The sequence below is a fragment of the Ovis aries genome, chromosome 2 (assembly GCF_016772045.2).
Source record: "Ovis aries strain OAR_USU_Benz2616 breed Rambouillet chromosome 2, ARS-UI_Ramb_v3.0, whole genome shotgun sequence".
NCBI lineage: Eukaryota > Metazoa > Chordata > Mammalia > Artiodactyla > Bovidae > Ovis > Ovis aries.
Window position 1 is genome coordinate 60,915,340 of NC_056055.1, and position 12,748 is coordinate 60,928,087.

Here is a 12,748-nt window from a genome sequence, read left to right on the forward strand (position 1 = left end):
CCACTAGACTGGTTTCTCCAGAATATGTCCACTCTCTGGCCCCTCAAACAGCAGCAAGATCCCCTCACCTGGCCCCCTCCTGCTCCTCCGAAGCCCCAATGCTCCTGCTAGATGCAGTAACAGCAGCTCTGCCTGCTCTGGATGCCGTGTCCCCCAGGCAGCCCAGAGTACCCATGCTGGAGGATGTGTTCCTAGCCGTGGAGTTCCATAGCATCAGAAACCAACAGTCTGTGCTCTCTTGCTCCAGTGGACCCAGCCGGCATCTTCTTCCCCCCTCATCCAGGCAGAGCACGCGGGGCGCGTGCAGCCAGAGCAGTCCCATCAGCGGTCTGCTGTGAGGGCGCCTCTATCACCCTCGCCTCCCTCCCCCATTAGAGTCTCATCAGAGTCAGACCAGCGCCACTCCTCAGGCCAGGCCAGGGGAAGCGAGTGGGAGGGATGTAAGGATGGGGGAGCACTTTCTGGGACCTGCTTCCACTGCCCCTTCCATCCATTTCTTGCAGGAAAGAGAGCGAGGAAGCCAAGCCCGGAGGTACGTCCAAATCTGTAGTGCTTCCAATCATTCTCATAACATCCCTCAATTCCAAGTCCCCAGCTGGGCAACTCCTCCCAAGGCACCTCACGAAAACCCCGCGCCACCGCCGCCTCCGGGTCCCGCACGTAACTCCCAGAAGGAAGACCCGCTGTTTTCCAAAGCAGAACCAGGTCAGTGGTCTTGGAAGTTTGACACCTCCCACTCCGGCTCTCCATCTAGGAGCCCCCACGCTTATCCAGTTTGAGAGGGGAAGCCAGGAGGTCTCCCCACAAGTCTTCGCTCACGCCGGGTCCGGCCGCCTCCTCTCTCCCCTTTCTCCAGTCTAGCTCCAGCCCTCCACTCCTCTGGCGCCTTAACTGAGTGACCAGAGGTTCTCTGGCTCCTAAAAGAGGAGACTTCTTTTCAGGGCTAAATTCAGGTCCGAGCAGGAAAGGCTTTCCCTTCCTTGCCTCCCCACTTATCCCGGCTCTCAGAAACCACAGGGAGCCGGCACCAGGAGCGTGCTTAGCCTTTAACCACTAAAACAGTCCACTGCTCCAGGCTTTCCACTGCAAAAGTCCGGTCGGGTCTGAAACTACTCATGTACACTCGTGATCCTTCCAGAGACCCTACCTGTCCCTCCTGATTTGCAAGAAACAAGTAAACAAAACACAAATCGTAGCAACTTTGGAGAGCGAGTGTGTGTATGTGTGTGTGTATGTATGTGTGTGTAAGAGGAGAGAGAGAGCATCGCAGAAGAGTTAGGGCAACAGCTGCAAGAACACATCTGGAAGAGGGGGAGGGGACAGACGAGGAGGGGACAAGCGCGAGGTCGTGGGGGACTCCCCCCATGCCCCCGCCCTCGCAGCTTCAGGGCCGAGAACGCGGCCAGCCAGTGGTTACCTGTCCTATGTTGATGAATCCGTACTTGCTGGCTATGCGGTTGGCCTCCGGGAAGCCGCCGGCGATTTTGACTGCCCAGTGGTTGGTGTAGACGCGCGTCCGGCACACGGGGAGCAGGCAGCCCCCGAGCAACGCCAGTACGCAGAGCAGGTCCAGCCGTCCCGGGCAGCAGCAGCGGCTCCCCCAGCCCATGGCCCCGGCGCTTGGCTGCTGCTTCGATCGCTCGCTTGCTCTGCTCACTAAGCTGAGCGCACAACTAACTTCTTCGGCCTGGGCCGCCCGAGCGCGCAGCCCCCGGCCGCCGCGGCTCGCAGCCCTGGGAGATCGGCAGGAGGCGGCGAGCCCCAGCAGGGAGCTGAGCAGCGAGCCTCGCACCCACTCCTAGACCATCCCTGGGGCTCCGGGGACCTGTGCTCCCAGCTCTACGGCCCACGGGGCGGTCGGCCGGCGCTCCCCGGCTCCGGCGCAGAAGGCGGCTGAGTGGGGCGGGCGCCCTCCCGCAGTTGGGTCTCGCCGGGCTCGGCTCCCGGACTCTCCGACTCGCCCTCGCTCCTCCCGGGGCCCCCGAGCGCGGCGGAGGCGGCGGTGCAGGCAGCGGCTGGGCGCCCCCTCTGCTGGCCCGGGCTCCGAGCGCTCGCTAGCTCGCTCCCCGCGCTCCCTCCGGCTCCGAGCAGCGCGCTGGGAGTGTAAGTGGCAATGGCAGCAGCGCCTGCTCTGCATAAATGACTCCCCCCGCCCCCCTCTATACCCCTCCTTTCCCACATCCCCCTCCTCCTCTCCCTCCTCCGCCCGCCCGAAAGCGGCCACGGTGAGGCGCCAACCAGGTCCTAGCGCCGCTGGGTTCTTCGGGCTGCAACCTACAGGGTCCAGAGCAGCAAAAGCGAGTCTTTCCAAAGGGCTGAGAGCAGAGCTCCGGTGTGGGGGTTTTACCCTCTTCTCTCCTCTCCCTTCTGGATTTGTATTAATTTACCGCCACTTCCCGAAAGACTAAAGAGATTTACAAGCTGGTTCTGGTCAAGCGCCCCCAAGATTCATTCATCCTAGCTCTGAACCTCCTTAAACAAGTAAGTATTTAAGGAGGTCACTTGCGTGTCAATTGCCGGACAAATAGCCCGAGATTTTCACTTCGTTAATTCTTCATGCTTTTCAACAACTGTTTATTTCACAAAATCTGCTCCCGGGAGAAGCTACCACACAGGGCGGTAAGGCGCATCGACTCTTACAAAAGCCAATCACTGGCAATTCCAAAGCCGAGTGTGTTGCCTGCCTGCTGACTTTCGAAATCCGTGCTTCCAATACTAGGCAACACCAGGGGAGAGTAAAATTCCAGTCGCGGAATTGGGGAAAGATGTTTCTGTGACTATTTGGTATGAAAGTGGAAGGAGATGTTGGGCCAAGGGAATAACTTCATTCATTCGTTCCACTGAGTCTGATGAGAACTTCTTTTTCTCCACCAAGGGAAAAGTTTTGCAACTTTTCCAAGAACAGCCCTGTAACAGTGCTGAGTTCGATATAAACAGGACCACAGAGGAATTTCGAATGAAATAAATGTGTGGCTACGCCGCCTTCATTACTGTATCTTCCACTGTGACTGCAGCAGGCAGGAAGAAGCTCGGATTTACCCGCTTCTGGGGAAGAACCTCCCCGCCTTTTCTGGCACAGAACGATTTCTTGTGAAAAGAAAATATACCCCTTATGAAATAATTCAGTTGACCTTTAAAGTATTCACTATACCACTAACCCGCCACCCCCGCCTTACCCCCCTTCACCCTGCTCTCCCCCCTTAACCCTTGCTCTCTCCTCTTCCCATCCCCCATTGTCTTTCTTACCAGGCTGTGGTTAACTGTATTTGAAGGTAATTAACACATCACACCTTGGGTAATGATTCTTTTATCTGCCTAGGGCTTCACTTTTCTTCCTCCTCCCCTCAGCGGAACCAGAGCTGCAGAATCAAAACATGCAAATTTTATAAAACTCATAGTTAAATTCATAAAAGTATCATTTTATGATTTTACACATCGTATAAAGTATGGCATATTAAATATTTAATCTTGAAAATAAACCCACCAAATGACTTTATTCCCACTCTACTGAAGAAGTGGAAGATCAGAAGAACTAAATCATTTGCAGAAAGGCATGTATTTTACTTATTTACTTATTTGACTGGTTAGACACGTATCTTTTCAACACCTAGAATGTTACAGGCATTGTGCTGGATACCGGAGAAAGAGGAGGAAGGGGAAGATGGGGGACGGGGGGCGTCAACAAGGACTAGTGCATTTCACACTCTGAATAACTCTAGAGTAAATGTAAATGTGGTTTGTTGCTGTTGTTTGTAGATGGTAAAGCATAAATACTATGCTTGGGCTTTAGAGTTTTGATACAGCCTCCTTACTGGCTAGTCCCTTCGCACATTCCCTCTTCAGCCTGGAGCCTAGAAAGTTTACAATCTGTTAGGTCACTGTTAATTGCCACCCAGACCACCTGTATCCTATTCATAAGGACATTGGATTATTCCTCTAGAAAACTGATGGGTTTCGCATGGGATGGGAAGACCTCGTCAAAATCCAATATGCCAGTCAGCCTTTTTTCCTTTCAGAAAGGAAGGCGTTTGCTGTTGGATGGGACTGGGAGCCTGTCTGGTGATGACCCAGAGGAGGGTGGCCACTTTGGGGACTATATAAACTACTCCGGACTTGAGTTTGTAGGATGGGCTGTAAGTTTCTCTGGGACTCTGGCGTCAGTATTTAGAACAGCAAAGGCAGCCCCCAAACGCTGCTCTTTGTAGGTTGTATTGCCTCTGGGCTTCACCTTCTGAAGATAATGGGGAGCCACCTCTGCACCAAGTCTCCTGAGGCCTGGAGGGTGTTTCCTAAGAGGGGCAAATTACTCATTGACATTTTTTTCTCTGTGTTGTGTGTTCTCTTTTTCTTTCCACTAACACCCTTGCCTTCTGTGAGTGTGCCCTGCCTGGCACACACACACACAGCATTCACTGCACCAAGCATGAGAGAGAATTAGAAAGGCAGGTAGGAAATGGGTAAATCACTTTTCTGCTTTGTAAACCAATCCCTGGGCCAGCACTTAGCTTACTCAAAGGGTATATTCTTCCATTTGGATGCATATGCACTTAGAAGGGAAAACTCTAGCTCTGTTTTAAAAAAAATAATAAAGACTTGGAGCCCCCATTCATCTGTCAAAACAAGCGTATGAATGTAGATTCATTCATCTTGTTGTCCATCACTTTCATGGTTATATTCCACTTCAGTTATGTGCGTTTTCTCAGAGAGCAGGATTCTCAAACCTAAATAATACCAAAGAAGCCCCTCTCCTACTGCTTCCTGCTTTGGGGTCTACCTTAATGAACTCATTAGCTTCCTTATTAGAGCCAGTTGGCCAGAATGAAGCTTCCAAATAAGGATCAATAGCTGCAGCAAAAAAAGAAAATCACCTTCTTTGATGACCTTCAGCTCTGCTGGTTATCCAACTCAGCCCTATTTTCAATGGCTCAGCAGCCAAAAGAACAAGGCACTAAATAGTAGCGGTTAGAGTACTACCAGCACTAACACTGGAAAAAAAGCTGAAATCCAAGTCTTCCCCAAATGCTTCCTTTTTGTATGCTAAGAGGATCTCTCATGATCTGACCCTCCTCTCTCCCTCTGTAACATGCCATATGGAAACCCGGCAGTTTGAAGTTCTACTCTGCCTGATACTTAGCAACATATTACTCGATAATGAGGCCCCACTAGTGTCTGGCCTCTCTGCCAAGGGCCTACACAGCTCTTAACAGAAAAATTCAGTGAAATGCGATGAACAGAAACCCAGGCAGTTTAGTACAAGGAGAAGTGAAAAAAGTACTCCATGGGACTCATCTTGAAACTCTACAAATGGGAATTATTCTGAGAGGAGTCTGCCTTTTGAGACATCTCATTTCTTCCTCTGCTACCTCTTTTGTTGGAAAATGACCTTTAAGATCTCTTCCAACCTGAGATTCTGTGACTCAGTGATAAATTGGTAATGGGCAGTTTGGAGCTGCCAAGAGGGAAAACTGTCTAGAAATTTCACTGTCCAGTAGAGGAGTCAGTAAATTTATGGGGATTCTAATCACTTTTCTAGTCGATCAAATTCAGAATTGGCAGTGAAAATTTGTCAAATTTCATAATGATAATAATAATAAATGGTAGTTATTACTACCATTTATTAAGAACTAGTTATATGCCAGGCACTGAGCCAAATACATTTCAGGCCTTAATCTAATTCACAGAATATCAAAACTGAAAGAGACTTTAGGTATTGTAGATTCTAACATTTTTATATAATAGAGAAGAAAACTGAGGCCAATACTCTAACCTATGTGGGGAAAGAATCTGAAAAAGAATAAATAATATGAATATGTATAACTAAATCACTTTGCTGTACACCTGAACTAACACAACACTGTAAATCAACTGTGTGTGTGTGTGTGTGTATTGCTCAGTTGCTCAGTCATTTCTGACACTTTGCAGTCCCATGGACTGTAGCCTGCCAGGCTGCTCTGTTCATGGAATTTTCCAGGCAAGAATACTGGCGTGTGTTGCCATTTCCTACTCCAGGGGATCTTCTTGATCTAGGAATCAAACCCGCGTCTCCTGCATTGCCAGGCAGATTCTTTATCACTGTACCACCTGGGAAGCCAGGAATATCAACTCTACTCCAGTATAAAATAAAAAAAAATTTACTTACATTGGCTTTCATGTTTAAAAAACTAATTTGGAAGACATTAATCCTATCCTGGAAAAATAAGTTAAGAAGTAGGTGAATAATATAAAGGAAGGGCTACATGGCACACTATGAACCTAGGATTAACACTAATCTAATTTGCAAATTTGTGCTTATAAATTCAATCAGAAGAATGGAAACTTGAATTAACATTTCAGATTCTTTGGATGTTTAGCCACCACCATTTAAAAATATGACCTTTGACACATATGAACCCAGGAAAAAAGTTAATTCAAGGCTTGATATTACTTTTATTATATAATATTTAAATAGTGGGATACAAACAGGCGACTTATATCTTGTAGATTTCTGGAAGCTTTAGCTCCTTCTTTGAGCTGCTTAAATTGACTTAGATTGACATAGCGCCTTCATCTGTGGACAGTCAAATCCTACACCGACAGGCTAGTTCTCAGAAAGCTTTCCAGTCAGAAGCGAAGTATAAAGGTTGTGGGTGACCTCCTTCAGTGAAGTGAAGAAGTGACACCAACTATCTGTTCTATCCCTCATCTCAGAGCAGTATACCCATCAGGATAGATATGGTGAATGGATGTGATGTTCTCCTCTCCCTAGCTTAGATTCTAATTCAGGGAAAAGCAGGTAGAGAAGAAGTGGGAGAAATCAAAGCAATAAACTTGGGTCTTGGAGCTTCACCCACCAAAAGGAATGAATCCTATGACAATGGTAGCAGCCCCTCCCCAGGAGTCAGATCTTGCTCTTTTCGTAATGCACTGGACCCTTTCTTCAAGACATTTTGTAATGCCACTGCACCCTTTCTCCAAGGCTCTTAAGCCTCTCAGAGAATCAGGGGTTTAATAACTACTGACTCAACTTGATCTTGCTTAAAAAGACCAAGTTGGACTGACACTTGGAATTAAAATATTTTTTGAGTTTAGGCTGTGTAGATCGGATTCAGTAATGCCAAATGATGCATTGTAATTCAAAATATATCTGGGAAGGCTAACTTGTTTATCTGAAGCAAGATAAATTATGACAAAACAGGCTTCCCTGGTGGTGGAGTGGTTAAGAATTCGCCTTGCAGTTGCAGGGGACACCAATTCGATACCTGGTCTGGGAAGATCCATATGCTGTGGGGCAAGCAAGCCCATAGGCCACAACTACTGAGCCCAGACACCACAACTTCGGAAGCCCAGCCCATATAACCTAGAGCCTGTGTTCCACAAAAGAAGCCACTGCAACAAGAAGCCTTAGCACTGTAACTAGAGAGTAAGCCACTGCTTGCCATAGCTAGAGAAAGGCCACACATAGCAATGAAGACTCAGCATAGTCAAAAATAAATAAATAAATGACAAAATTTTAAATTATGGCAGAATTATTTCACAGATACCTAGTGTGAGTACATCCTTTATGCTTGTTACATTTCACCATTTCCAGAAATGGTGTATCTAGATCACTCAGCACCCACATGCATGATGTCACTTCATTCTTCTGATAGTGTATTCTGGGTGTAGTTATTACATAACAATTGTAAAGCTTCTGCTCCCTACCATCCTTCTCTAAACCCACTTCAGATTTTAGGAATGCATGAAAAAAAGGTTCATAGTTTGTTGTACTTTAAACACATGGTAACAGTATTTCTCAGTAAGGTACTCCAGAGCTTAACCTCACTGCAATAGTTTGCCTGGAAGAAAAAACGTTTAAACATCATGCCAATAAGCAGCTACTATTCTTTACTGTTCTGTATAGAGAATGGCAGCAATGTTTTATTTTCAAAAAGGTATTCCATGCTTACAAATAATTCATTGATAAAATTTTGTCTAAAGGCAGTAGAAATACAATTCAACAGGAAGCTTTTTCAGGGCTTTACAATTTTTAAAAAGTATAATATTTCCCTGGCTTTTTATTTACGAGTTTCCTGTGATAGCGTAAAACCAGATACTGACTGAAAAAAGGGAAACAGACTATGATTTGAACTCTGGCAGTGCCACCCTTTTAAGTCCTATAACTTAGCTCTCCCAGAATATCAAGGACTGAGAATTCCATAAACCACTGGAGACCCTGAGGAAGGCTTTTCTCTTCAATTTTCTCCAAATACGAACAGGGAAACCAGATTCATAGATGTGCTAAATAAGGCTATAATATAAATAGGCTTATAAATGCTAAACACTGCTTCTGTGAGTGAAGATGAGACTAAGTTTTATGAAAATACTGTGCATTGTAATCAGAGTATGGATAAGGAGGACATCCTTCTCTAGTACTGCTGTTCATTTATTTAAAAAATAATTAGAGCATTGTTTTGAGATCTGGTGGAATAGTGAGCCATGAGAGGTGAACATAGATTAAATCTTGTGCAGAAAGAACAGGCAATATAGTTGGTATCATTAATCATTTCTTATTCTAGTCTTTGTTGTACATTTTTTTGTGTATGTCCATACAGATACAAGTTGGCAAACTCATAGGATATTTGCATGTTGACATTTTGGCAGTGAAATGAAAAATGAAAAGAATTTTGCAGAAAATGTCAGCAATGCAAAACTTAGTGACATTCTATAAAACTGGGCTAAGCATTATTAGGGAAAAAAAATTCTAAGGGGTGGTAGAAGTTAAGATTTCTAGGCTCAAAGGAGCTGGATGCTAGATGTTAGATGAAAAACTTAACTATAAAGCTGATCACCTAAAGGTCAGCAAAATATTCAAGGCCACACCATTGACTAGATGAAAGAATTGGATGCACGTGGAATTGATTTTGCATTTAATACCCTGGACATTTTGGAAAACACCTTTTCTGCCCAACTGTGTTGTGTGGAGGTGAGCTCTAGGTTGAGCAGATGGAGTCTCATGATTTGAAAGATGTGAGGCTCCAGAAGTGGTTCATTTATGTGTGGAAACTAATGACTCTGAAACAAATGATCTAATCAATATTCTATTATCCAATAGCCTTTTGACTTATATTGGGCCTGGATGCTGCAATTTCTCCTGTGTTAGTCGTGCCTTCTGTATGTTTAATGATAAACTCTCTGCCAAATGGAATCTCGGTGGGAACAGGACTTTTCCATTCTACAAATTCAAAGTAAAATTTCCTGAAAACATCTGGATCAAAGTAAAGAGAGGAAACTGAAATCTCTATAGCGAAGGTACAAGTCAACCCTGCCTCCTTGATTGGATAAATAATGACCCCAAGTGCTCTTGAGGACTATTTCTGACAGAGCACTGAGAGAGCATTTCTTTAAACTTTTCAGCATAATTTCAGGTTATTATTATATTTACTCCTCGGAGTGATATGCCAAATAAGTGGAGACTTCACCATTATTTTAACACTGTCACAACCATCAGGGTTACTTTACAGATACGAAAAGAGGGTGCTGAAATGATGTTTTCAGCTGCACACAGCTAGTGAGTGATAGGACTTGGCCTGGAACTCAGGTTTTCTGAATTATGTGTTTGTGCTAATTCCACCATACCAGAGTTGCAACAAAGTCCCTACAAAGATAAGCCCCCTAAAATATATACTTCCATCCTATTCCTGTGCATTTACCAAGTCACTCACTGTATAAAGTTTTTGTGTTGTTGGTTGAGGAGAGAGACTGGAGCACTCATAGCTAAGGGCTTCCTTCAGGGGTTTCCAAGTCGGTCATCAAGTAGCAGCTACCCCTCCCCTCATCTTTCTTCACCTCAAAGTCCAATCATTTCTCAGCTCTGTCCCCAGATGAATATCCAAATCAACACCCTTTCAAAAGTTTCTAGGAAGAAAGCAGATGTGGGATTCATTGTGTCTCAAGTGCTTTTTCTCCTTTCTGATTGAATTCAGAGCTTTCCTTTTCATCTGCTAAGTTTCCAGGTCCTGCAAACTCAGAATGTGATTAATTGCAATGTGCCCATATGATGAAACTCCACTAGCTTTAGGAGAAGCGATTGTGAAATCTCATTGAAATTCATTACAATGGACACTCTCCATAAGGAATGGTTTTAAGGTTCTCAGTTACAGGCGTCTTTTATAAGTGTTCCAATTATCACAGCTGTTCTTACTTGATGGCCCAGGTACATTTTTAAAGTTGGACTTTCTCCTTATGTCAATTATATCTCAATAGAGACATTTTAAAAACTGTTCTCCCATCTCTCTCTCTCTCTCACACACACACACACACACACACACACACATACACACACACACACACTCCACATAATTATCAATAGAACTTTGAGAACAACAGAAAAAGTTTCACACAAAAGTATACAGGTAAGTAGCAGATGTCACAAGTAAGCTTTATCAGGAGCGAGGCAGCATTAACTAAATCTCCTTCCCTTTGCAGTAAATTTAACTTCTTTACCCTATATCCTCATTTTCTTCCCATATTTTCCTTGTTCCAAGTTTTCTATCAATTTGTCTATTTATCACATGTTGTCCTTCATCACCCTGATCTTCATGAATAATAATAAGAGAATATGTTTAGAACATTTTGAAATAAAAAAGAAAATATCTAATAATATGTCCACTACTGAAACATAGCTATTTTCATATTTATGTACTCTCTCCTAGTACTGGTATGAAATCAACTATATCTTTATTAAGTTATAAACACAACACCCATACACTTTTATATTCTGCATTTTTTGCATAATATATACTATAAAAATGCCTGTGTGGTCTTTGTAATTATCATTTTAATGACCATATTCTATTGGGTTGATGTATCATAATTTACTAAGCTCTACTGTAAGACATTTAAATTGTTTCCAATTTTTTCATCATTGTAAATAATACCACAGAGAATATCTTCATGAATAAAGGCTGTATGTATTTTAGATTTTTTTTCTTTAGCTGCATTAATGCGTTTTCTTTAGATCCTTTTGGATCTCTCAGACTCCAAGAATCAGAGAGACTTTACAGGGATTAGGTATGTGTAATGTAAATAAGAGAAGTGGGACAATAAATATGGTAAATGAGTCTGCTCTCCACTCTGATAGCATTCCCCAAATCTGCTTCTCTGACTACCAGTATTACCACATCCATCCATCCATCCATCAAAAGTAGTATTAAAGATAACAGGGCCAAAATGGAGTCCCTTATGCCAAGCTCCACATCAACAGACTGAGACTTCAGTTTTACAGTTTTGACTTTCCCAGAAATGGACTCTTAAAGCAGTCAATCAGGAATCATCTAATCACAGCAGTTAGGCAATCTACGTGATAAGCCCCTCCCATTCCCTATAGGTAAAGTAACTCTGCAATAATCAATCCGCTTTTTTTTGTTGTTTTTTTTTTTTTTGTCTAATATAACTTCCTTTTACTTGCTCATTTTTGCCTACAAATATTTTTCATTTTGTACAGCTCCTCAAAGCTCCTTTTAATCTGCTAGATTAGATGCTTCCTAATTCATTAATTGTTGAATAGTCAACAAGATCTTTAAAATTATTATTTATTAACCCTGGACTAAGTGCCATGATCAGTGACTAAAACAGAAGTCACAGTTTCATAAGGCTTTAAGCTATCTGGTGAAACTCTTGAACCGTTATATTGTTATTTAATGTGTCTAATTGTAATGCTAAGTGATGATACTAATAAAGAAGGTGAGGGGATGCAGATACTGCTGAAGTGGTCTAGGCAACAATTTTCATGGAGAAAATAGAGCTTGGGATAAATTTTAAAAGATGAGTTGGGGGTTGAATTTAAACAGAATGAAAATATCATATGATTTTAATATTTGGTATACTTCTCAGTGCCAAATCTTAGGGACCTTAAATTTTTAAGAATTTTTTTTTTAATGCTTTTAATCAAAGTTCTCTAACTCTTCAGGATGAAAAATATGAATGAATTCCTCTTCCACCAATGAAAATCTTTATGATTCTGTGTTTTCCCTTAAGATTTAAAGTCAATTTCTGAGCAAAGTAGGAGGATTTGAGCTCTTGATTAGATTAGGGGAAAGTGCTCTGTTCTCTGAGATATTTAAAATCCATTCAAAATAATCTCCTAGCCTTCGACATATGGAGAAAACCAGGCAGGGGCAGGAAAGTGCAATATCATTAACCTTCCCCATAAAGGTTGCCAGTCTGCTAACATGATCCACAAAATGCAGCTTTTGACTTCTCCAGTAACCAGAGCACAGAGGCTTGTTTCCAATAAGTTCAACCATTGTGAAGGATGCTTGGTGGGTCTATAAAGTAATTTAAAATTTACCTGAAACTCTGCAATCTAATCAATAACACCAGAGGCCTTACTCAAATGAGACCATCAACAAAAATCACCAATTTCCTGTTCTAACAAAGAATGAATGGCCATTTCCCCTCTCCCTCCAGGTCTCAATCATGTGGGTTTTCTCGTTAAATATCAGATATAGTAAGGGTTCAAGTATTTTGTCTAAAAAATGTTCATATTTTTCCTTTCACTCTTCCCCCCTTTTCTGCTTAAAGTCTTTAATACTTATTTTTATTTAATTTCTTTACTGCATTATTTAAAGAAAAGACAACTCTGAGCATGCAGTATTCATGAAAGAAGTATGACTCCGTGTAAAATTGAAGAAAATTATGCCACACCACACTGCAGTAGGTTATTTAGTACAGGATATTTTGCAAACTCTAATTATCTTTTTCCCTAATGTATCTTTTTGCAAATATGGAC

General features: G+C 43.0%; 1 protein-coding gene across 5 annotated transcripts in view; it reads right to left on the bottom strand.

Moving 5' to 3' along the window:
• PCSK5 (proprotein convertase subtilisin/kexin type 5) overlaps positions 1 to 2,112 on the bottom strand; it is a 507,422-nt gene extending 505,310 nt beyond the window's left edge. For all 5 annotated transcript variants that reach the window (XM_060409352.1, XM_042243336.2, XM_042243335.2 and 2 more), the window contains exon 1: positions 1,418 to 2,112. In XM_060409352.1, the coding sequence (XP_060265335.1) occupies positions 1,418 to 1,609 (192 nt within the window). In that variant the 5' untranslated portion in view covers positions 1,610 to 2,112. The remainder of the gene's footprint in view (positions 1 to 1,417) is intronic.
• Positions 2,113 to 12,748: the final 10,636 nt, after the last annotated feature.